Source organism: Gallus gallus, chromosome 9 (assembly GCF_016699485.2).
Source record: "Gallus gallus isolate bGalGal1 chromosome 9, bGalGal1.mat.broiler.GRCg7b, whole genome shotgun sequence".
NCBI lineage: Eukaryota > Metazoa > Chordata > Aves > Galliformes > Phasianidae > Gallus > Gallus gallus.
In genome coordinates this window covers 5,593,192-5,618,616 of record NC_052540.1, presented here as the reverse complement: position 1 = coordinate 5,618,616, position 25,425 = coordinate 5,593,192, and the positions used below count along the sequence as shown (strand labels likewise).

Sequence of the window (25,425 nt, the reverse complement as noted above, 5' to 3'; positions counted from 1 at the left end):
GCATCTACAATGGCTTTCTGTGGTTGGTAAGTCTATGCTTTTTGGAAGTGAATTTTAAAAGATGGCAAAGGAGGGTGTTTGTTATCTTTAAATAATTGCTCAACTCATCCATACTCTGGGATTATGCAGAATTCAGTTAATGTAGCTCAGTAAGTCTTTATTGTTGACAATTACTTTTCTAAACCATTAGATCTGAAATAAGGTTGTAATGAAGTGATGTATGGGGGCTAAAGCACCCTAAAACATACCGTATAGTTAGTATTTTGGAATTAACAGTAGTAACATCTACGAACATGACACTTGTTCAGCTCTCTGCTGAAGGGTATCCTATGTGAGAATAGTAGAACTGAAGTTTTCTGTGCTCTTATGTCTGAGTTCTTGAGAGATGTTTCCCCTTAAAATAAAAGTATCAGCACTGTTTCTCTGAAGTTGCTCCACAAGGAGCAAAGCTGAGTTTAAGATGCTTGTTGCATATTGATGTCAGATAAGATGCTAGGTTGTGCTTCTATCTCCAGTTTTCAGCAAGAAAGAGGGTTGCTTACTGCAAAGTAAATAGAGATCTTTAGACTTCCAAACTTAAAATTTTAACTAGGGGGAAAGAAGGCATCAGACTAATTTCTTCCGTACTTTCATGTTTGTACACGAAGGTGAAGTGATAATGCTTTTTGAGTCCGCTATAAAGCAAAAGTTCCCTTGCTTCCTGCAGGTCATGCTAGTTAGGTACCTTTATATTGCCAAGACAGATTTCTGCTATGTGATAGGTACTTTCTGCTAAAATCCCAAACCTGTGGCATTTCAATATCCTTGTAGATAAGAATTCTCTCTCTGGTTGAGCTATATTTGTTGTTTATGCATGTCTTATATTGCTTGACTCTTTAACCTCTGGAAGTAGTAGGTGTGCAATATGCAAGTAATTTGTTTGATTTTTTCTTGCTTCAAAACTGATGATTGATCTTATCCTTATGTAGTGGAAATGCTAAGTCAGGGCCTGAAACAATGATTGAGTACCTGCTGGGAAGGCAGGTGCATGCAATGTACCTGAGTGACCAGAGGAATGGAGCCAGGATCCACCCCTTTCCAGACCTCATTTAAGGGTTGGCAGGGCAGTAGTGGTGAGGGCATCTCTTGCCAGAGATCTCTGCCTACCTGAGGCTTTCCAAATGTGAGCAGCTCTCTTCCTTTATTTCTGCATCTGCTGCTGCTGCACTTGAACTTGTTCTTATTTGCTGCAGCCAAGGACTTTGCCACCCTGCTATAATCATGGTACTTTTCCTCCCATTTTAGCATTACACCTTAAAACAGGATGCTTTTTTTTGCTTTAACAGTTTTTTGTTTTCAATCACTTATTTTTTTTTTAATACTAGTACTATATTTATTTAGGAAGCAAAGTATTGCTGTTAAGGCATATGAGAAGTTAATCTCTATTAAGTACTTTTTGTTTGCTCCAGTGTTGCTTAAATTAACTGAAAGTATGCATTTTGTTGTGATGCAGCATTTATTCATGTATGGAAATAACCACTGCTGCTTACACTGAAATGCCCCTTTTGAGTCCTCAGCTGCCCAAACAGCTCCATGGGCAAAATTAAGGAGCTCAGTGAATAAGTTAAGACAGGCACAAATTGCTGTATGGGAGACTGTAGGCCTTCTTTTCCATAAAGAAGGCCTAAAATAGATGGATGTACTCAAGGAAGTAGGATATCCCTCAAAAAAGCTCGCAAGGTATACACTTGCCTTGGCTAATAACCTAAACTAAAACCATTTAAAGGATCTTATTTCTTAGTGGCATTAAAAAAGAAGAGTCATGGTTAAAACGAATTTCTAGATAATCAGTAGCTTTACAGAAGTTACAGGGAAGATGAATGTTTCGTTTTATTTAAATCAAGTCATCTTGCTGTCAGTAGAAATCTCAGAGGTTCAGCCTTGTGGAAGGATTTAAAGGCAACACTTCAACAATAATCGGATTAGAAGGACTTGCATAGCTACATGGTCTAAAAACCCGATAAAAGAAACCAAAGTTCAGATTTGCCACAAAGAAAGGCAGTGAGCTGTAAGGTGCGGAACCTGAGGCTGATTTTGACAATTACCTGAAGTAGGGATGCCTGCAGATTTCAATGGTTACTGGAAAATGATCAGCAATGACAATTTTGAGGAATACCTCAAAGCACTGGGTAAGGTTCCCTTCATGTTTCTTTAATAAAGAATCAATAAATGCAAACTATCTTAATCTTCACATGAATTTATTGTATGGTCATAAAGCATTTTTGTGAGAAACAATTTCTTCTGAAACTAAGAATTGCTCTGTGCAGAATTCTCTTAAGCAGTCTAAAGTGACTAAACTACATAGCTGAAAGAGGTAAGTGGCAGACTTCAAATTCAAAACTCAAACATAATTTAGAAAAGAGATGGTGATGTACTTGATGCAGTTTTGTGTGTTCGCATGTGATGGAATATCTAAAATGCTAGTATTCCTGTAGAAATACTAGTACCCTTATTAACTGTCCAATACGAGTAGCAAACCAAGATCGGAATGTAGTTAACAGAACTAGGCTGCGGACTCTTTCATTATAAGCAAGCTGGTCTGAAAGATCTGGACATTTATCTTTGTTCACCTCATTTCTCCCAAGAGTTACAAAGCTCTTTTGGTGGTAGATGTTTCTGGATTAAAGTAACTTTTTTTCTTTTTCAGATGTAAATGTTGCTGTAAGAAAAATAGCAAACTTGCTAAAACCTGACAAAGAAATCCTTCAGAATGGAGATCATATGATTATTAAAACGCTAAGCACTTTTAGAAACTACATCATGGAATTTGATGTAGGAAAGGAGTTTGAGGAGGATTTAGCTGGGGTGGATGATCGCAAATGCATGGTAAGAATTAGAACTGTAACAACTGACAAAATAAAAACAAGGCTATTAAGGCTTTGCATAGACTGCATCTATAAGCTGTTGTATTTGTGGCTATTCGTAAAATTATATTTATACTGCTCAGTTTGTTGAGATGCGCATGGTTTTTAGCATGCCTTTAGGTTAATGGAATGTAACTGTAATCAGAATCTTGACAAAGTTCTAGCAATTAATAGTAACTTCAATTCAGTGTTCTCAGTTATTCTGGAATATTTGTTAGTCTGAAAGACATCTGCATTCAGATTTTCAGGATCTCTTCACTGACGAGTGTTTTACAGTATAAGAAATCTGCTCATTGCAGGGCCAGGTATCCTTCCCCATCTGTAACAACAATCAGGTGCTCAAAAGCTGTTGCTTTTCTATGCTCACTCCTTCCTGGGTGTATGTAATAGAGTCAATATGTTAATTAGCTTCACTGGAACAAATCTTCACAATCAATAAGCAAACACTGAGGTCTCTGCCTTATGAGCTCTATTTGCTTGCCGAAGAGACAATATTTTTCAGCTTACGACTGATAAATACCTATTATCAGGGAGTACTTGAGAATACCAAGTTCTTTAGATATGTACAGCTGGACATTTTCTTGTGTGTCTGAGAGCATGATGCCTGTGATATCCCATAGTGAAGTTGATAAGCAAAAGAATTATTTCAGCAGGGAATATAGAGGATACAGAATAGAATTAATAGGTTTCTATTCTTAGAAAGATGTTTCTGTATGCAGCGTGCTATTCTCTAACAATAGAGTATGCAAACTTCTGCTCTGTTAGTGGGGGGAAAGTGAATTCCCCAGAATAATAGGGGGGAAAAAAAGGACAGGTGAGCAGTGGGTAAGGTCCTCAGCTAATCCCTCTGGGTTCCTTGTTACAGAGGGTAAGAGCATGACACAGAACAGAAGATGTGGAATGGTAAAGTGTGTGTGTAAAGGGAAGTGGTCTGATATCATCTGATTATCAATTGATTTCTGGAAGGCTCTTCATCAGAATAAAGAAGTCCAGATCCACTGAACAAATATGAACCTGAAGTCTTAAATTTACTTGGCTAAAGTGCTTTCAAAGATAGTGATGGTCAAGTTATCTGCTCAAGGGCTAAAAATATCTGAAGTTCCCAGTGTTTAATTCAGTGAACTACTGATTTGCATGTGTACAGTACTATCTCCAGCTAAGCACAACCTATACTTAAAGACCACTAAACTCCCAACTAAAACATCCTTTACCTGGCAGAATGAAGTAATTTTGCTAGCATGTGCCTGCAATGAGTTCTCACAAACTGTCAGACAACCACTGTGCTAATAAAAAATAGATTCAGAAGACATGAAAATGTGGCCCTTATCCAGTCCTGCTTCTGAAATGCTGAGTAGGTATAACACTTCAACTCTTGGTTCCCTGAAACATTTCACTATTTGTAATAGGCCATTATTCTCTACTTGACTATCCTAAATTGAGTAATAAGAAGGAATGTAAAATATTGAATCAGGAAGAAATAAAAGGCTATTCCAGTCATTACAGCAGTTACTGGATTTGGAATGGAATCTAGCTTACTTCTAATTGTTCCTTTAAAAAAAAAAGTATGTATTGGTGGCAAAATCACTCAGACTTGTAAACAGGATGTATCAGCATCTCCTTGCATTTTCAAAAAAAAAAAAGTTGGGATCACACTAACCCTGACAATTAGTTTATTTCTGAAGAATGACTTAGGCACGTAACTTCATAAAGCTTTCACAAGTCTTTGGTATCTCTGTGGTCTCCCACATCAGAAGATACCAACTGCAGCTCTGTAACTAAGGTCAATCTAATCATTGCCTGTAAGGTATCATATGTAACAATTCAATTATCTGATTAAAGAATTTTATGAAACCTCAGCTTTTTCAAAGAAAGGCAAGTACAAGAAGCTTTCTTTTGAGACGCAATGTCTGTCCAAATCTAACAACCAAAATGTCAGCAAAGATTCGCAGTTTTAAGCAAAGAAACAACTCGCGGGTGGCCAGAAAGCTTGTGAAAGGAGGGTTATGGAGCTGATAGATATGGGAACGCTCCCTGAGTGGTGGTATGAGGAAAGCCACCGTGAAAGTGAAGGTTGAATGCAGTTCTTGATGTTTTCTTTCCTTATACGTAGCTTATGAGACTGCGTGCCATAAATGGTGTAATCATTAACATTCAGTCTATCTAATGGGAGAGTTTGAGTCATTTACTGTTATTTACGTTGTGAGCTGAGCAGATTGTTGGCCTGGTTCTCTCCTCAGTAACAAGTAGCTCAATACAAAAGTACAAAGTAACATGGATAAAACAAATTACATGATAAACACTACTCTGTAGAGCAGAACCAGCAGGATGAATGTAGCCAGAGTCCTCTAACTAAGGTTAACATCAGTAAAAATATAAGCACGGTGAACAGGTTTGATCTTCCTGTGTATGTCACTGAAATTGTGTTCACCTTTCAGTTGCAAAACATCTTTGAATCTGTCAGAGTACAATGTAATTACAGTATTTCGAAGTCAATACTATGCAAGGAGTAAAAGCTGAAAAGTTTTGCTGAGTCCCAATTTAGAAAAAAGTCAAAGGTATGACAATATCAATAGACTTATGACAGTATAGGCTGCCTTTCTTGATTTCACTTAGGGTTATGTTCCTTATAATAGCTGTCCACTTGGTTACTGCTGGAAGCTTATTTGAGATAATTCAGATGGATAACCCTTAGCAATTTCTTTTTTTTTCCCATCGCTTCCTTGTCTGCAGCACATTTTTGGATGACCCCATTTTCTTAAAGGATGGTGGTGATATCAGTACTTCTGTCATTTTATTTATCTTGGAAAGTGAAGACTTGCTGCTTTAGAACATAAAATTTCTCTGTTTCCTAAAACCAAGCATTAGGACAGCTGCCCACTCAGGAGAGAGCACTAATAATAGGCAAGGTGCTACCAAAAAGATAGTTGATATTCCCTGTATTCCAAGCAAGAAATGATTCCTGTCTAGTTTGTATTAAGGAAAAATGCAATGAACTTAAGGTACTCGGGGCCTAATTTGATTTATACTGCTGCAAGGTCAGAATAAAGTCCTATTAAAATTACATGGCTCATTAAACTTTTTTAAACTGCTATTTCAGCAGGGTTCCTTTAATTCCACAAATGGAATTCACAGCTGTTAATCTAGTTGAGAGTAGGCACTGCAATGAGTACTTTGTTGTTAGAAAAAGCAAGCACTAGTGACACTTGGAATTTTGGTAGGGAGTCCTCACAGAATGAGAAGACACAAAATGAATTGTTTCTTTTTAGTAAAATGCAAGGTCAGCAATGTGTCTCTTCACTTGATCTCTGTGAATCAACTCTTTCATTTCTATACCTCTACAAATGTTGTCACTCTTTTTAAAAATTACTTCAATTTGTTGATTTGGGCTTGTCAGTATGTTCTCATTTACTATATTGGAAAAAGCTTTGTTCTAGAATGATAATGGATGGGAGATGTTTTTGTATGTGTGTGTGTATTCTAGTCTTCTCTCAAATCTACTGCTCCCTCTCTCTGCATTAATATCCCCAGCTTCTTACTGGGATTATCTCTGACTTTAATGGGTTTTAATTCAGAGGAAGTAGTTTTACTGCACTTCTGTGTTTGCAGAAGATCAAACTATTGGCTCCATGTGAGGAGGAACAGTTCTGCAGTCAACCTCTCTGAGGCTCCAGAAAACAGTTCCAGTCTTGGATCTGTCTCGGGCTCCCTCAAACTCCAGTTCAGTCTCTGTGCCTAAGTATAGAGAAGTTATTTCTTTTCTTTTTTTTGTTTGTTTCACATTGCATGCCTTTTTGGCATTACTGCATATTAGCAGTAAGTGATAGGCTCAGCACATTTGTGCTGTGATGTCAGATGAGATCTCTAGAATATTTTGTCATACACAGTAAGATGTCAATAATGTCAAATGTTGCAGTGCTAGATTCATGTCTAATACTTGAGACTAACTGTAGGCTTTGAGCTAGTTACTCACAAAACACTGCTAACCTTCTGAAAGCTCTGTGGGCAGGATCGTCTTGAGCGGGCTTAGCATTTCAGCTTTACCTGTATCCGGAAAACTCTGGGAAATAGTAATGCAGTGTGCAAGCAGAAATAATTAGATGAAAGCCTGAGAACCTGACTTACCAAACTCCTTTTTTGAATGACAGACCATTAGTGTTATGTACACTTGCATCTTGCTAAATTTACACAGAATAAATCAGTTATGTGCATTAGTTTAAACAGTCAATGTCTTAGGATCGATTCTGATCCTTGCACAAAGTGAATTAGATTTGTTGTTTTCTACTCTTTTTCTGACATAGGATATATGCAAGGCATCCCATTTTTTTAAAGATTCTTACAGTTGTATTTCAAGAACAAAAAAGCTAACCATTACGAAGAAATTAAACACCATGTACTAACCAGAATGCTTATTCTACTCCCCTAAAGCCAGCAATGTGTCTCCCTTTCTCTCTTTGCTCCTATGAGCAAGGATTCAAAATAAACCATTTGAACATTTAAGTTCTGACCCTGACAGCAGCTTACCCTTTGATCTAAAACTTGTCATTGCAATTCTGTTTGCTAGGAATGGAGATGCTGACAATCACCAAAGCAACACTTCTGAAAGTGTCTCTTTTTTTTTTTACTAGTGAACTTCAGTAAGCTTATCAGTCAGGTATAGAATGCCCACGTTTTAACCGGCTTGTCTTTCATAATGATCTGAGCATGTTTGTAATGGCACAAAAACATTTCATAGTTCTGTAGTTATAGATACCCATTATTATATGTCACATGTGCCAGCCCCACAAACAGCTGAGAAATGTTCTGTATTATGCTACCACTGTTTTCCTATTAGTTAACTCTGGGAGTTTTTGTTGCTGCTTGGCTTAAAGCAGAAATGATTAAATGGGAGGCTAGATTTATAGCTGCTTTTACAGAGTTGAACTGAAGTTGGTATGGGGATGAAAGATTGATAAAGGCTTTAGTATTCTCCCCAGCTACAGGATAGCTAAACAGATATAGCCTCTCTCCAGAAACGATATATTGCAATAAAGTCCAAGAATCCTATCACTCATTATTCTGTTGGAGAATGTTTAATAGATCTTTTCCTGTAGGAGAGACAAAATAAGCCCACATATTTTGTGTTATCTGTCCCTTTGGAAGATGTTACAGTGAACCCTTATTTCAAATGGATCTTTGAGGTATAATAATATAGTAACTTCTTTTCTTAATTTTCAATATGAACAGAATAATCTGTTAGATTTTAGGAAGAGTGACTGGAATTCATGGGATGATCATGAACAGAGCAAACAAGCAGTTTCTTTCTCTCAATACATAAATGATCCTAGCAATTAAGAAATTTCTGCAGTTTTTTCAGATTTTAAGACTTCTTCTTTGTAGCTGTTTATCTTCATCATTCTAAGCTACTTTTATGTAGACAAGAAAAATTGAGTATCTTAATTTTAATTAAAACCTAAGGTAAGAGGAGTAGTGGGAGGTAGGCCATTTGTATTTCTGAATCAAATTTTAAGATCATCTAGATTTTCAAACAGTTTGTACTTTGGAACCTATTAACCATGTATTTTGATAGTGTCTTATGAAAACAGTAGTCTCTTTCCATTTAAGTTCTTAACTACAATAGTGACCTTATTGGAAGCTGCTTAAATTTTCCAGCATATTGATACTTTGTTCTCAAATACAGTAAATCAGAGCCAGAACACAGTCAAGAATCAGGACAATTGGAGGAAAAAAAAAAAAACACCATAGTACTTGGTCCCTAGAAGTTAGAGACCTTGTCCTGATGAGTGGTTCTTGGTGATGTACCTCTATAATTTTATCTTTCATGATTTTCACTCACAGGGCTTAGTGTGGTGCTTTGTGCACTCACAGAATCAAAGGGGCTGGAAGGGACCTCTAGAGATTATCTAATCCAACTCCACTGCTAAAGCAGGTTCAGTAGAGTACATTCCATAGGAAAGTGTCCAGGCAGGTTTTGGATTTCTTCTGAGAAGGAGACCACAACCTCCATGGGCAGCTTGTTCTGGTGCTCTGTAAGCCTCTGAGAAGGTGGAACTTCGTATGTTCCAGTTTGTGCCTGTTGCCCCTTCTCCTGTCACTAGGTGTTGCTGAAATGTGCATGGCCCCATCCACTTCATCCCCCCCCTGCCCCATGTCTTATCAAGTATTGATAAGATCTCTTCTCTTTCTTCTCCAGTCTGCAGTGTCCCATGTCTCTGAGCCTTACTTTTCAGTTACACACATTGGTCTGAGCAGGAGCCTTCAGAATTACAACTGTAGTCTACAAAGGCTCACTGAAGTCCGGACCACTGCAACTAACAATCATATGGCACTGCCCAGCCTTTCAACAGGGTTGCAAACAACTATCCGTGAAAGAAAAAAGATGGGCTGAGTTTGAGAAGGAGTGGGCTATGGTGGTACAGCAGCTTTCTTACAACTGAAGTGCCTGGTTGCTGCAGATCATACTGGAGCCAGACACTCAAAGCCAGAAACCAGAGCTATTACTCTGTCTTCCAATGTGGTGAACCCTCCTGGAACTTCTGCAATTCCATCTCACTGCAGGTGACTGGAATTTCCCAACTCCAAGTGTTTAGGTCAGTAAGTCTTTTTCTCTCAAATCTATCAAAACTCAAAAAAAAAAAAAATCTTATTTATGGCAAATATTGTTTAACTGCTACGGGCCCTTATAAGTTCAAATCAGTTCTGGCTGTTACAGTAAACCTACTGAAATTTGTTGCAATTTGTCTTAGCACATGTAGAGAAGGAGCAAGGAAATTACCTGACTTAATAAGATTTGCTTCAGAAGTCCATTAAAAAAACTGAAGTAAAAAGTAAACATGGACCTAAACAAGGAAATCCACTTTGAAAAAATAATTGTAGGAAGACAGAAGATTGCTTTAAGTAGCATTAGAAAGTAACTGAATGTCTTTAGGATGAATGTATTTTTTTTACTCAAGAACTTCTGAACTGTTATGGTAGGGTAGATATCTGGTCAAGCTTGAGGCTCTTGGAAAAATTGCCTACGGTTTTCATTCCTTGATTTGATTTTCTACAAGTTCCCAGTATTTCTGTATCAGACTTCTTTTAGAAAACTAATTTAACCTCATTTCAGCTGTGGAATTGAAAGAGAAACAGAAAAACATTCATATTTTTTTGCTTGAGTGTGCTCTTTTCTCTGCATTTTATCTGTCGACAACCCGCCAGATATAGATTTGGTGAGACCAAAGGAGTTACTGGCTGGAGAGGTGACAAATGTTTAACACGATTGTTGCCTTCCTGTTCGTAATGTAGAGCATGCCTCCTATGCAAAAGGTCACAGGTAGTGACTATGATGTTAATGAATGTGTCTTCACTGTTACATTAAATTGGCTGTGATTATCAACATTAGTTTATTCCATCAGCACTTCAGCTGATGAATATTTTACCTGACAACTGCTTATCAGATGTTTTTATATCATTTTGATAGTTCAGGTGAAAAAGCTTTATCTTGAGCATCTAATTAATATCTAATTGGCTACATTGCTGTGTTTAACTGAAAATTCTAGAAAATTTTATTTGGTGCAATTTGGAAATGTAGGAAGCTTCTCAAAATGGATTTTCCTGTATCAACTAGCTGATCCAAACAATTGTTTTCCATGGTTTAATTTTTTCCTAAATCATAATTACAGTTGTAAAATGACTAGTCATTCCCGTAAGCACAGAATTACTGAACTGAGACAGAGCATGGATCGTATCACGCAGTCTTAGGGCACTGCGGTCATTTGCTGCGCGGTAATATAGAGACAACACTGTGGAGGGAAGCAGAAGAAAAATGGGAACTGTACTGTTGTGTTTCTCCCAAAGATGGGAAATCAATAACATTTCTGATGAAAGATGGTAGCTGCAATTCATATTTGTAAATGTAGTATGTCAAAAATCTATGTAGCATCAGCAAAAAATGTTCATTGGCTACTTAAGGAAAAAATTGTATTTCATTCGCCTGTAAAATACACTAGATATTTTCAGCTGCACAGCACGCACCACAATCTAGCACATAAGGAACAGCTAATGTGGGAATGAGAAACACTGCGTTGCCAACATCAAATGTTTATATAATTTCCCATAACTGGGAAATGCAGATTTTTCTGATAAATCAGAATATTTCAGAAAATTACACAATTCAGTATATCTGGCTGTAGGTCAATGTGCCTTACTACTAAAAGCTGGAAGTATTATCTACTGTAATTTGACAAGACTTCACTGCTGTTACTGCCACTTGATCTGGTACTAGATCAGATTGCCCAGGGCCCCATCCAGCTGGCCTTAAAAACCTCCAGGAACAAGGCATTCACAACCTCTCTGGGCAACCTATTCCAGTTCCTCACCACTCTCTCAGTAGAGAACTTCCCCCAACATCTAATCTACATTTCTTTAGTTTAAAACCATTCCCCTTTGTTTTATCACTGTCAACCTGTGTAAAAAGTTGTATTTTATTACAATATTGTATTTTATCTATGTCTACCTGTGTAAAAAGTTGTATTCCCTCATGTTTGTAAACTCCCTTTAAACGTTAGAAGGTTGCAATGAGATCTCCTAACATCCTTCTCCAAGCTGAACAGCCCCAGCTCCTTCAGCCTATCTTCATAGGAGAGGTGTTCCATCCCTTGGATCATTCTTCTCGTCCTCCTCTGGACCCTCTCCAAAAGCTTCACATCCTTCTTGTGCTGGGGCCTCTGGACTTAGATGCAGTACTTCAGCTGGGGCCTCACAAGGGCAAGCAGAGGAGAACAATCATCTCCCTTGCCCTGCTGGCCCCCCTTCTTATGATAAAAGCTGGGATGCCATTGGCTTTCTGGACTGCAAGTGCACGCTGCTTGCTCATGCTCACTTTTTTTTAAGTCCTACTCAGCAGGGCTACTCTCAAGGAGTTCTTCTGCCAGCTGTATACAGTATAGCTCCTTTTTGTAAAATAATCCATCCCTTCCTAGCAGGCAGAAATACCATCAGTCTTTGGGACCACTGGAGAAAGATACAATATTGGCCTCTTCTCTCTCTTTCTTAATTACAACGGGTAGTTATACATCAGGAACAAAGTATTTAATCCAAAAGAGGTACAATATTGTTGGTCAGAATTTTTGAGAAAAGCTGGATTGAAGCAAGACATTAATCACTCTGTCCACTAATCCCATTAAACAACATTTTCTGCTGCTGTTCCCTATAGTATTACATATATTTCACTCAAGATATATCAGTCCCAGTTTGATCTGGCAGTAAGTAAGCAATGAGGTAAAGAACATAAGCAAGAAATCCTTGATCAGTATTCTCCTTTAATTGCTGAATGCGTGGTGCTAGTGGTTTTATAGCTCATTGAAATGATATACTGATTAATGACACATGATACATTTCTAACAAGTTCTATCATGCTGTCTATCTTTGAGCGATGCAAGGGAAGAGCTTAAGCTGCAAGAATGAAGCTTTAAAAGAAAATCAGAATAATACAGAATTTGAAGAAATAAGAGAATTTAAGCACTGCTCGTTCGTAGATGTTAATTACCTACATTATCTCCCCATCATTTTTCTTCCAGACATTTTTTTTTTCTTTATGCTGCCATTATGCTGCTGTTAAGTTAACGTGGGAATTTAAAGGGACCCTCTGGAGATTGTGAAAAGTGGTAGGGAATGTGTAGTTTATTTTCTCACTTAAAATATGAACAGCATTAGCAGTTATGAACGCAAAAGAAAACCTACGATTTTGTAGTTACAGTGTTTCTCCCAGTCAGTAGACACTGAAAAAATATTCCATGTATACAAAGAAAGGAGAAATGAGAGCATCTATGCCAAAAGGCAAAATAATTGTTCTTATTTACAACAAAAGGTCAATATTTACCAATATTTTTGGAATGTTATTATGTTCTGGCTCAAATATTTGGAAATGCTATAAGGCAAGTATTGCTGTCTTTGCTGCTGGGAAAAGGCGCACTTAAATAGCCGTAACAATTCCAACCTCAACTAATACTTTGCTGTCTCAGTAGAGATATTTGGAATTGAAGAACTTAGTGTTCCTCTTTGATCTGACTTAAAAGAGAAATTTCTGTCTTTTGTGTTATTTGGGTCTTATATCAGAATTTAGAATATGACCTAAAGAAAGGAAATACAAAAATGCTAGCAATTAATCTGATTGTCATGAAGCGGCTGTTTCCGCTAACAAAGAAGATAACATCACGTTCTTTTGCAATATGATACATTCTGTCCTTTATAACCTTCATAGCAAATACAGAAGTCAGAAACTGTACGGTGTCCTCACATCCCATCAGTAGTTATATTTCTGAAAAGGAAGAAGGATAACATCTGGGAATTCTGATAAAATGGCACGGTTAATGGTCTGCGATATTTTACTCTCTGTGGTTGTCATTGAATCACCAAACGCAGGATCTAATCCTGATTAGAAAAACCAAACAAAACAACAACAAAGAGAAAAAAAGTGTGCTTTCTGAGAGTTTTAAACATTTTAAAACTCTTACAGGCTGAAAAAGTTCTTTGTGTCGCCACATACGTTTCCCTATTGTCCCCAAGTCTACTAAGCTAGTGAAATATCAAAACTAGTAACTTCCACAGTAACTGACTTTGCATGTGAGTAGTTCTAATAACGTTGGATCTGATTTTATGATGGTATATTGCCTTGGAACTCACATGTAATGGTACGGAATTTAACTTTACAGCTAATCTAACAGTTTATCTGTGATTAAGCTAGTGCTTAATGGATAGAAATAAGTACTGCTACTAAGAAAATCTGCATATACAAATGACTTATTCCCTAGTATTTCTTGCATCTGTAGGTCACTGGCAGAAATAAAGTTCACTTTCGGATATATTCATGGTTTAGAATTATCAGAAAGCCTTTGAGATATTAACTTAGTGTTATTTGTTATTTTCTACTCTCCATGTGGATATCCAGGGTCAAAATAGATACATAAAAGGATATGATCAATAGCAACCACATTAGCTCTCTTAACTACAGCTATGTCACAGTGTGTTGTCCCTCCTTGCATTAGCATTTTAAACATTGAAAGAAGATAGCATTTTTTAAATGTTATCTGCTACTAGGTTTAAATGCATCATTTTACATGACTGAACAGAAAAAAATGCCAATGCATTTTACAAATCAGAGAGTTTTTTAGTGAGGACAACTAAGTCTGGTTTTCGTGGAGCTCTTGGAGTGGGTCCAAAGGAGTGCCGCTAAGATGATCAGAGGAAGGGCTGGAGCCCTCTCCTGTGAGGAAAGGTTGAGGGAACCTGGCTTATTTAGCTTGGAGAAGAGAAGGCTCCGGGGAGACCTCATTGTGGCCTTTCAATATTTGAAAGAAGCGTATAAACAGGAGGGGGAACAGCTGTTTACAAGGATGGATAGTGATAAGACAAGGGGCAATGGTTTTAAACTGAGATAGGGGAGGTTTAGGTTAGATATTAGGAGGAAGGAGGAAGTTTTTCACACACAGAGTGGTGATGCACTGAACAGGTTGCCCAAGGAGGCTGCGGGTGCCCCATCCCTGGAAGCATTCAAGGCCAGGCTGGATGTGGCTCTGGGCAGCCTGGGCTGGTTGTTGGTGACCCTGCACGTAGCAGGGGGGTTGAAACTTGATCATTGTGGTCCTTTTCAACCCAGGCCATTCTATGATTCCATGATTCTGTGATTCTTAAGAAACCCTGTATGGTGCAAACAGACTATATCGGATCACTCATAATGCCTTCCCTATGATTATCTTTGCTGGCACTCTTTCTGGTGATTCATTTTCCATGATTGTTTAGTCTAAAACTTCCCATGGGAGGAGAATACTGGCTGTACTCATTTATAGATGGTGGCTATCATGGTTATCATTTAGGAATTAATTGCTTGTGATATACACAAATTAAATAAATAGGTCTGCATAGTTCTTCAATGTTGAACTTATTTTAATTCATAGAATGAAAAATGTAGGGTGACTTCTTTTCTTAGAAACCATGCAGGATGAATGCATTAAGTTTTCCTTTAATGATAGATCAGAATTTATCCATATGTGGCTGCTTACTCAGGGAGTGGCCTGAACACTTAACACAAGGTAGACAGTAATTCTGTAGCTAGTCCTCAGATTCATTTCACTCAAGCTGGTTTTAAAGCAGTGTGCTAATATCTCTGCTAAGCTATCCTAGGGCAGCACAAATTGCCACTCATCTTTCCTTTCCCTCTACAAAAATTTTATAGAATGTTGCTCTTTTTATCTTAGGGAGAAGTGAAAAGCATACTGTCAATAAAGACTAGCCATAGTAGCAAGTGGAAGGATGCACTCTCATAAATTTAAGTAACTTCATTAAGTTCTACTTAATTACTCGAGGCAGTGCAGGTATTCACGAAAGTGCTATGCTACATCCTGCAACACCTTACTGGTATTCTACCAGTCCTGGCTCAACTACTACTCCAGCTAAACAAAGCAGAGCGCTGCCAATGTTATCAATTTACTGATACTTCCAAACTACTCTGCTCAATGACAGAAGACAGATAAAGATACGTGGGGAAAAAAGGCCCAGTATTTACAAGTCTTTCTTGTATAACTGGAGCTGCCAGTAAGTGGGCACTGTGTTCAGGCAGATCAGCTGAGCAGTCCTTGTGGTGAAAAAAGACCTGAATCTCAAGTTTTCAGCTCTTCTTACAAATACAGTATTAGGCTGTACATCCCTTCTGCTGTTGTATTTGTCAGCAGGGAAAAAGAAATGCGCTCTTACATAATGATTTTTATGTGATTTTTTTTTCTTGCAGTTAAACAGCTTTATCTCACCTTTGCAGGTTTTGACAATTAGTTGGGAAGCAACTTGCTCTTTAAGCAAATTTCTTTTGTAATTATCCCATGTACTACAATAATCTACAATTATTCTTCTTTTGAGATTCATTAGTCTATTAGATTACAGAGTAGTTTTTCTTTAAAGAAACAAATCAAAATATCATGAAATACTACAGTAATGCTGAACATGCCCGTTTTCTTAGACCACAGTTTCTTGGGATGGAGACAAGCTACTTTGCGTACAGAAAGGAGAAAAAGAAGATCGTGGTTGGACTCAGTGGATTGAAGGAGATGAAATGCACCTGGTAAGATCATATAATGGGCACTAAGTGTCATCCTTTTATTTACTGAAACGGCTAGATGCAGTGCTGTGTTATCTTGGCATTCTTTGAAATAATTAAGTATTGGTGCTGTATTTGACTTGCTTCTAAAGTAATAATTTAATTTGACACCATTATTCTTTCAAGTCCCTTACAAAGACTGCCTTCAAAGCAGTACTCTTTCTGATAACTAACTGTTCAGACATACCAGTTTGAAATGTTTACACTGAGGAAACCATTTAACAGAATGGTCCTTGTACACTCTGTGAAATGCACAATATAGGAGCTTGTAAAATTACACACCCAACAGTAAGCCGTAAGGGGAAAATATACCATTGTTCTTTTAAAATAGTTACAGCCCAAACTGCATTATAGCCCAGAGAACTAAAACAGCAATTAAGTTTTTGAAATGTCATGCTCTCCCTGATAACCATTTCCATCTTTCCAAGTTAACAGGATCTGAAAGAAGATGTCTATTCTTTTTTTACATAGCTCTTCATAGCATACTCACTCATCATTCTGGATAAAATACACTATTCCTGCTGAGATAATAAAAGCCAACTTTAATTTCATTCCTCTGCTCAGTACTTCCAGCATTCAACACTCTAAATTAATATTCTCTAAATATCCAAATTAGAAACTGTTATAAATGAAACCTGTGCAAAAGTAACCTAAGCCTCTTCTTACTAAATAAGAAATAGTGGAAGTCCCAGAAACAAGTTTGGAGAAGGAATGTATGTGATTGACCTTGCCAACTGGACTACATACTCGATGTAATACAGGTAGAGATGGAAGTAAATTTATAGTTGCGGTCATGGCCTCAACAGAAGTAGAGGTGAAGCAATGAAAATGAGACTGCAGAATTTTCTGTGTATATACGTCACAGTTTCAAGTGCAACAGCAGAAGGGAGACCCTTGCTCCTCCTTTTGAGGAAAAGGAAAGAAAAATGATCCAACTCCAAGATGAGAAGAGATTACAGATTTACTACAACTGGTAAAAGAATGTAAGATAACAATAAGAGAGTTTCAATTAATAACTCAATTAATAATGGGAGAGAGAGGAAGGCTACCATCACTGCTAGAACCTGGATGTGCCTCACCCGTCACCTGGAACTGGAGACCTCATGGAGAACTGTGGAGGAATAGTAGTTTTCTCAGAGAGTTGGAACTCATGTGAAACCGCTAACGAGCATAGGATCGGGAAGTACAGCTCCACAGTGCACTGTGCCTCAGCACCGAATAGCCTGCCGCAAGATGTCATGATGTGAAATACTGATAAAACCAGTACAAAACATTCCCTTAATCTGCATGTAAACACTACAGCAGTTCCAACTACCTCCCTGATTAACAGCACTCAGTGCTGCGACCCCAAGCAGCAGCCTTTTCAGGATCTCTGCTAGCAAATAGGTTGCAATTAGCCAGGCTGTGTCCGGCCTTGAAGCTCGGCTTATTCCTTGCTGCACTTAACCCACATGAAGCGATGGCACTAGTTGCTCTCAGATTTCTTTGGCCTCCATTTTGGGAAGTCCATGTTCTTGTGCCCCTGCAATCATTCTCTCTTCCTATTTACTTCTCCCAACACTTTTTTTTTTAGTCTAGACTTCTCCTGTCCTTACTCTGACTCATGCACTAGCCATACCACCTGGCCATGAACATGCAGGCCAGACCATTTTCTATGCTTAAATCTGTCAAGAGTCATATCTGAGAAGTCATAAATTCAGATTCTGGTGCTAGTGTCCCTGTTGCCTAGTGCCACTTTAGGTACCCTAACGTAACCTGACTGATCTGATGCTTTTGCTTCAAAAGGCTGTGAAGAGAATTATGCCATACCTGCCAGCACATACAGGACATACATGCACTAACTGACATTTGTACAATTTACTGTGATCTGTCCATCATGCACCCAAAAGCCAGTACAAAGTTACTTCATGCAAAAGAAGTACCCAAATATTTTAGAAGTCAATACTTTATCACATTTTATATTTCATGAACTTCAAATGATCTCCTCTTTATTCCTTTGAATCCTCATTAATATAACTCTCTCCATTACACATACAGTGAAACAGTTCCATTTAGTATCTTACTTTTGATCAGCCAAGACTACTGAGCCCTGTACTCCTGAGAGTACTTTGATACAATGGGCAGTTACCTCTAAAAAATTGATACTTCGATAGTTTTATGATGCTATTGAACTTTACACAATGAGCCAAGTGTTAATTTAATTCCTTCCACGGTTCTGTAGAAAGTAGTACCACGTCCTTTGGTAGTTTATCACCTCCTATTTTTACCATTTCAATCTATGGTCTGTACTTTGTAGTTCTTTCTCCTCCTTGGATTCTGCTTTATGTGAGTGACTTATTTGACCATTCTCCATTTCCTTTTGAGTTTTATTGCCATTTTCTATTGTATTGATTGCTTCTGCTCTGCAGGTTTTTATCTCTGTCAGCAGATCTCTTTGGACTTACTGCACACTCTTTCTTTTGGGTTCCCAATATATACAGTGAACAAAACGAACTAAAATCACAGTACCAGTCTGCTTGTTTCATCAATTCATCATGAAGCACCTCCTTTACAACAGACTGGTAACACATGCCAATAAGGTTATTGACCCAGCGTAAGTTCTTCTTAATAAGTCATTTTAACGCTTATCAAGAAATACAAGGAAATGTGCACAACTTCCGAGTTAACCATACCTCCTATTCCCTCAAAATATTCTGACAACTTTATTTAAGTCTTATCTTGAAATAGGAAGTACAGTCCTTCTGCTGTGTCATATATAATCTTTGTCTATACACTCCTTAAGAAGTTCCACCAATTTTCTTCTTCCAGGAAAACCAGTCGGCTCCTCCACAAATTCCCACAATGTCTGTGCAACTCAGGTGTAACCTCAACAGTTTCAGTAGTAAATAAGATTAAACTGCATCTTCAGTGATGTTAGCTGAACAACAGTAGGTCTCATAAATCAACGCACATTCTTATGAGCAGTTAAATATGACCCAATTATTAGCAAGCAAAGATTTTTTAAAACCTTTTATGGAACACAGAAGACCAGTGGGCAGAGTTAGGCATCTAATATGGTCGAGTTCAGTCAAAGCTCACTGCTGTGCTGTGGTTTATAGACCTAGCTCAACTCTTCTGTATGCAATTACCTGTCCCATCCTACCCACGACCGCTGCGTTGGTAGAATGGGCTGTTGGCTCATTTCTGAGTTTGTAAGTCTGAACTACTGATCATCAACATACAGACTCAGAATTTGTTACTTAAATTCATCCCAAATACCTTGTTTATATGTCCAAAATATAGAATTCTCATTTCAAAGACCTAAGCAGTTGCACACAGAAATAAACAATAATGCCCCTGGAACACATTTGGTCTTCTAAGATCTGAGATCCCAAAACAACTTCTCTTACTCCACCTTTCTCCAGAAAATAAGCCCAAACCAGGCGGTACTATTAGGATTAAAAATAGGCTAAAGTATGTACAAGCTATACAATCTAATTTGATAAGAAATTCCATATTGAAATTAAGCTGCACATATCCTGTGTAAAAGATGTAATTTTAAAATTATTTTCTCTCCCTAGGAAATAAGAGTGTGCGGAGTCAAATGTAAGCAGGTCTTTAAGAAGGTACAGTGAGCCTACTGCTGATACAGAAGTGAAGAACAGTAGAATGTACAGACTTGCCACCAAATCTCCAAGCACTAGTAATGAACATCATCAGTGATGAGAGTTAATACAGAGATGAAGATTACATTAGAACTGTATAGTCAAAAATATTTTAACAAATTATTTTAAAGAAATAATTGCAAATAAAACCCCATTAAAGTTACTAAATACTATAAATGGGTATGCACGATAATTCTTGACTACACCAAAACTGAGGCTGTTTGGTAAAAAACAAGATACAGGAATTAAAGGCCATGTGAGCACGTATTTTACTTACAGTGAAAATTGCCTTTCTGTAGCCTTAACGAGGGGCCTTTATATAATCTTATTTTCAGGCAATGAATTGTCATAGGGAAGTGAGTGAGAACTGCAATATGTGGCTGATGGGAAATCCTCATCTCACTGAAGCCAGTGAGAATTTTACCACCAGCTCCAATGGAGCAGTACTTCACCGAAAGTATTCCACCAAAATTGAAGATTTGATTTCTTAAATTAAGTAAAGTTATGGATCAATAATCTGGAAAAACAGCAATTACAGAATTATGACCAAGAGGCAATTCCTTTCTAAATGCCTTAGCCAATGACTGTCTATTCGTTTTCTTTCTTATTCTGATGAAACTAACAGTAAGGTTATTGCTAGTAACTATGCAATTGTACTCACACCGTACAAAAGTGATAGCTAACATTGCTTTGTACAATACAATTTTCAGATTTTATTAGGACCCATCATTGTGCTCATGTTCTCGTGCAACATACAGAAAAGCACTCAACAAGTACTTTATACTAAACAGTCTTACAAATTTAAGAAGTAAGATGTCCACTAATTTAGGAGGCCCCTCATGGAAAGGGCACTTCTGAGTCTTATACTTTTTCTTCCCTTCACCTGTTTTCAACTTAATTTAGCAATAATCATTTAGTGTGATCCTCAACTGTTTTATTCCTGGTTTGTGTGATTATTCACCACCTGATCTACCCCTGCCATTACAGCAGAAAAAAAAGAAAAGCACTAAGTCAAGATGTAGAATTAGAACATCAAATGATTAAGGAGTAAGACCTGCACAAGACCAAAGAAAATCCAGAAGGATTCTAAAACCACAGAGCAAATGCAAAGGATCAGGCAGAGAACTGAAACCCTTCATAGTAACGTGATCTACAGAGGAAATAGGCTGCTCTCTTAACAGCAGGAGAATATTTTTTGAACAAGTTGATTATGTAGTATCTAATGGTGCAACCTGTATAGATGATATTTTCATTTGGAAATTGCTGTGGTTTTTTTCTGTTTGATATGAACAAGTCAAAATATACACATTAATTTTAGTGGGTGCAAATATGAGTATAAAATAATTATCTCAGTATTTGAAGATTAAATGATGTGAGAAAAAATCTAATCAGACCTATACAAAATACATGTAAGCCTAAGAAAGGGCTGTTAATTTTTTATTTTATATATATTAGATATTTTATATTTTTATTCTAGAAATCCAGGGTATCTTAATAGATAACAAAATGTTTTACACAGACAAAGGAATACAAATCAGATTGCATTATCTGAAGAGGTAGTTTTAACATTAATTAATAATATGAAATGTATGGTATTAATTGTGAAATACCTTTAATGCCATTAAAGAATTTAATCTTCAGATATATTCTGCAGAAACACATATGCAGTACACCAGCTTTTGTGATTTCCACGTACTTGGACAAAGATTATACCACAATGTTCTCCCAGTCTTTTCTCATCTGTGGCTCAAGCCAGAAGATACTATCTCAGTACTTAATAACCTTCACCATATTTTTCATAAAAATCTCAAGTCATTTTCGAGATCAATGCCAATATTTAGCAAACAGGTGTTTAAGAAATATCTCTTTCTGTTTGCTTGAACCTGCTGCCTTCTGTCATGATGTAATTACTCCTAATTCTTGTACTGCAAGAGATAGGAAATCACCATCCCCTCTTTCTGCCGTGACGCTCAAATTTCTGTACCCCGAGAATCGTGGTAAGATAATCGCTCTAGCAGAATCTGAGTCACCAGGTTGATTCTAAAGTATAAATTTGAATGTTTTAATTCCTAGAAGTCTTTTTAAAGCATCAGAAGACCACAATACTCCCATTTCAATCCAAGCCACACGGACTAAGAGCATCTATTCCAGTCTAATCCATCCATAGAAACCACAACAGAAATAAGAGCTAAGATTGCAGTCTGCATTTATGCAACTGTGAAAGATGGGAAATAATTGCTTAGAGTGATCTGTGCAACATTTTTAAAATGAGCTGTCTGAATGACAAATACCATATAACATGAAGGTGTGTTAGATTTCTAAAGTTTCTTATATGAGATGGAGCAGAAGTGAGTAACAGTCCACTAGCATGGTATGAAAGGTGCATTCCAGGAGATACATCCACTTTCATCAATGTCTATCATTTGATCGACTCCACTATATTAAATTTTCTAAGCGGACAGTAAAGGAAAAGAGTTCTCCAGCAAAACATTGATAAAACTTTCCTAGCACGTACCGTATTGTGTTGTTTCTTGGACAGTATTGTCTGTAATCATGTAAAGGATTTATGGCCACTCATCTTCTATTAGTAAAACACTTCCTCTTAGAATAGTACCTATGTGCTACTGCTATTTGTACTTCAAGAAAATTTTCAACCTCAAAGCAAATGTTTATTTAAGTAATTGACTCCTGTCTAGCAAAAATGCACATAACAGTAGAATTCCGTCAGTATCCTGTGATTCATCAGCAGAGCATGCACTCTTCTCTGTATTGATAGCCACACCGAACACTTGAGCAGCATAGCTTTTTTAGTTCCTTCAACCAATCTGCCTAAAGATTAAGTTTCTACTCCAAAGAATGAAATTCTCTTTCAAGAGCCACATTCTTATTAAAGTAGGTACAGAAAGAAGAAAGAAAAAAAGTCTGTGGTTATTGACTCAACAGTAATTTACATAACAAGAGACCACTTATCTAATTGTGCCGATTGGTACAACACTGTTCTAATGCTTAGCCAATTAAAAAGTCAATATTGTGATAAGAATGTTTCAAATTTAAAATACTTTATTTAAATGCTCGTTTAACTGAGAGTTCAAGATTGTAGCAGAAGCATGTAGCATAGCAGTTAGCTATGAGTGCACAATCATTACAGAGTAGGTTACATTTAGAAATTGTTTGTGCATCTGTAGAAATACATACAGCATGATATCAGTAGTAATCTGCAAAGATGTGTAGTTCTTAAAAATGCTTTTATCAGCATTGTGGGATCAACTTAACAGCTTCTATGCAACAGTTCCACTTCCTTTCTTTTCCCTCCCCTTCAGGCTGCACAAAGCAGCATTACAAAAGTGCAGAGATAAAATATAAGAAAAGCAGAGGAGGCAATGCAAAATTGCACTGGAATTTAAAATGAAAGGTCCCTCTCTCTCCTGATGTTCGCAGCCATTTTTTCTCAATTGCTAGTCAGTGTCCTTGCTACATAAAAAGAGATACTTACAATGCTATGGAGTCACCATTTTCATTTTATAGGGTTTAGAAGCATTGCATATGGGACAAGCTGAAATTTCACATTCAATCAAGTGCAACAAGACTTACAGCAGTTCATCACTTCTCTTCTCTAACTCTAGATCAGCATGATTCAATTTATCTTTTCTTACCAAGACACTGATGCTTACTATCCATAACCATTACAGCTTTTAACACTTCTCTCCAGCTGGGCATGTTAAAGAAGTTAACACATTTCAGTAGTACTTCTGTGAAATAACTGTGGTCTTTCACTCATCCTGTCAAGAAATATGCTACCATTCTTGATGCTGACATTTCTAAGTTTATTTTTGGAGAGGAAAGGGGGAGAACAGCACCTTTTATATATTTTACAGTAACATAGCAAAGCACTTATTCAAACACAGCAGCTCCTCCAGACACCAATTCTCAGGTACAACAATGTAGCTCACTGTAATGCAGTTAGTCCTCTCCACTGTCTCACTGGTACCAGCGTTCATCAGAAACAGCCAATCACTCAGGACAATCCTTAAAGGCCACTGTGGTGTTAAAATCCCACTAGCTAGAAAGCTAGCCATCACTAGTCATCTTTTCTGATGCTCAAGTAGTACAGACGTAAACACGGAGACATTCTCAGTTTCCAAGAGCTGCTCACAGATTACTCTGAAAGAATTCTGAAAGATTTACTCAGGAGTTGTAGACTTTTTGTACCTAAGAAACAGCGCAAAACACATAACAGATTTTCACACCACCACCACAGCAGTGACACACTGTGCTAATTTTGTTTGGTTTGTTGAAACCAATCTCAGACATGGGGGCTGACTTAGGAGCTAGACAAATACGATCTGCAAGCTACATTTCACACTGCCCTAAATGATGCAGAAACAGATGACTCAGAAAATAAGAAAATAAGTGGAATACCAGAGTTCTTCAGCAGAAAAAATCTCCAAGTAGTATGGCTCCAGCTCTTTAATCATCATCACTCACACAAAAAAATCTTTGTCATTTTTTGGGCAATGAAAAGCAAGGTGTCTCCATCCCAAAAACTTACAAGCAGGATTATTTCACAGAGTGTTTTTTTGCACCATGTGTACAATGTTTTGTAACATATTTTTCTCATACAATGTCTGCCTCCTAAACACTTGAAGCATCACGTGACACAAAGTTCCATTTCCGTTTCCAGTTCCCAACATGATGTCAGATATTTTTGACAGTATTTCCTGAAGTATTTTGGTGACTAACACAGTTCTTCCCCACCTTCGTGGTGAAAACTGTAAAGATCTTCACCACAACAAAATAATCATCTACATTTTATCATGCTTTAGAACAGTTTTCAGTAACAGAGCTGACCAAAGATTCTCTACAGTTCTTCTCTTCAGGGAAGCATAAAGGCTGAAGACACTGGGTTAGGTGGATAGCAAGGAGAGACTATAACTAAAAAAAAGCTGCTACTAACAAGTGGGCTTTAGCAAGACTCGTTCAAACAGGCTGTCGTATAAGATGTTGCTCAGCTGCTGCACAGCAACACTCAGCCTTTTCCCTACACTAGGGAAGACACATGTAGGGCACTTAATGGCCCACAGATGGAGCACATCCACTGCATTTGGAGACTAACAGACAAGAGGTTTTGCTGAAGTATAATTTGGGATTGCTGCAGCAAGTGGGAGGGAGCTGGCTGAAGAAATCACTAGCATGATGCTGAGGCTAGACAATTTGGAATCAAGTAAGATGTTTTAAATTGATCTTTTTTTTTTTTTTTTTCTGAGAAATGAATCCCAAGAAGAATTCCTGGTGTAATTCAAGACAAGCCTGCTTGATGTATGTATTCCATTAATGGAACATCAAAGTCTTATTTACTTTAATCAGTATTGAGAGGAATGGTAAGGACCACGTCATCTTGAGATCACAGGAAAACACCAGAATGTTGTCTGTAATGGAAAAAAGGACACAGGTCAAAGATTCAGTCTGAAAATCACTGCCTTCTGCAGAGTTTCTTGCCAAACGTGGGATGGCAGACTTCTTATCTCACCTGATCATTCTTCCCTTTAAAAATGTCTATATAATTCAGTATTAAAAATAAAGGTAATAGATATCCACAGAAAAGGACTCTTGCTGTAGGACCTGTTTCTCTGTGTAGCTCTTCCTGGACTCACTTCAACATTCTGGGGGTCTATTATGAGTTGTGCAACACCTGTATTATATATGACAAAAAATAAAAAATAAAAAACCCTGTTTGTGAAACAGCCTGGGCAAA

The 25,425-nt window shown here is 37.5% G+C and overlaps 2 protein-coding genes across 9 annotated transcripts in view; both read left to right on the top strand.

Annotated features, from left to right (window-relative positions):
- Nucleotides 1-16,580, top strand: part of NMNAT3 (nicotinamide nucleotide adenylyltransferase 3) — a 43,952-nt gene extending 27,372 nt beyond the window's left edge. For 3 of the 5 annotated variants that reach the window (XM_046898579.1, XM_046898578.1, XM_046898575.1), the window contains one exon: nt 2,687-2,820. The gene's annotated coding sequence lies outside the window, so the exon portion shown is untranslated. Of the gene's footprint in view, nt 1-2,686; nt 2,827-15,891; nt 15,994-16,464 lie in introns of those variants that run through there. The other 2 variants (XM_046898576.1, XM_046898574.1) reach the window with 2 other exon arrangements.
- Nucleotides 13-25,425, top strand: RBP1 (retinol binding protein 1). 4 transcript variants are annotated; one of them, XR_005862090.2, is made up of 6 exons: nt 13-2,168; nt 2,687-2,865; nt 15,892-15,993; nt 24,355-24,412; nt 24,595-24,600; nt 24,936-25,425. XR_005862090.2 is itself a non-coding variant. In XM_040705543.2 (4 exons), exons 1-4 carry the CDS (start codon nt 2,096-2,098, stop codon nt 16,498-16,500), a joined length of 390 nt encoding a protein of 129 aa, XP_040561477.1. In that variant the 5' UTR covers nt 13-2,095; the 3' UTR covers nt 16,501-22,362. The 4 variants fall into 4 exon arrangements, 3 of the variants coding, with proteins under 3 accessions (XP_040561477.1, XP_015132393.1, NP_001264345.1); XM_040705543.2 differs by lacking the exons at nt 24,355-24,412; nt 24,595-24,600; nt 24,936-25,425 and adding an exon at nt 16,465-22,362; XM_015276907.4 differs by lacking the exons at nt 24,355-24,412; nt 24,595-24,600; nt 24,936-25,425 and adding an exon at nt 16,458-22,362.

Excerpts from the sequence above, each read along its gene's own strand:
- RBP1 (XM_015276907.4), top strand. The coding sequence starts at position 2,096 with ATGCCTGCAGATTTCAATGGTTACTGGAAAATGATCAGCAATGACAAT. Across the intron at positions 2,169-2,686 it reads GGAATACCTCAAAGCACTGG|ATGTAAATGTTGCTGTAAGA; the intron begins GTAAGGTTCCCT and ends TTTCTTTTTCAG. Across the intron at positions 15,994-16,457 it reads AAGGAGATGAAATGCACCTG|TTAACAGGATCTGAAAGAAG; the intron begins GTAAGATCATAT and ends CATCTTTCCAAG.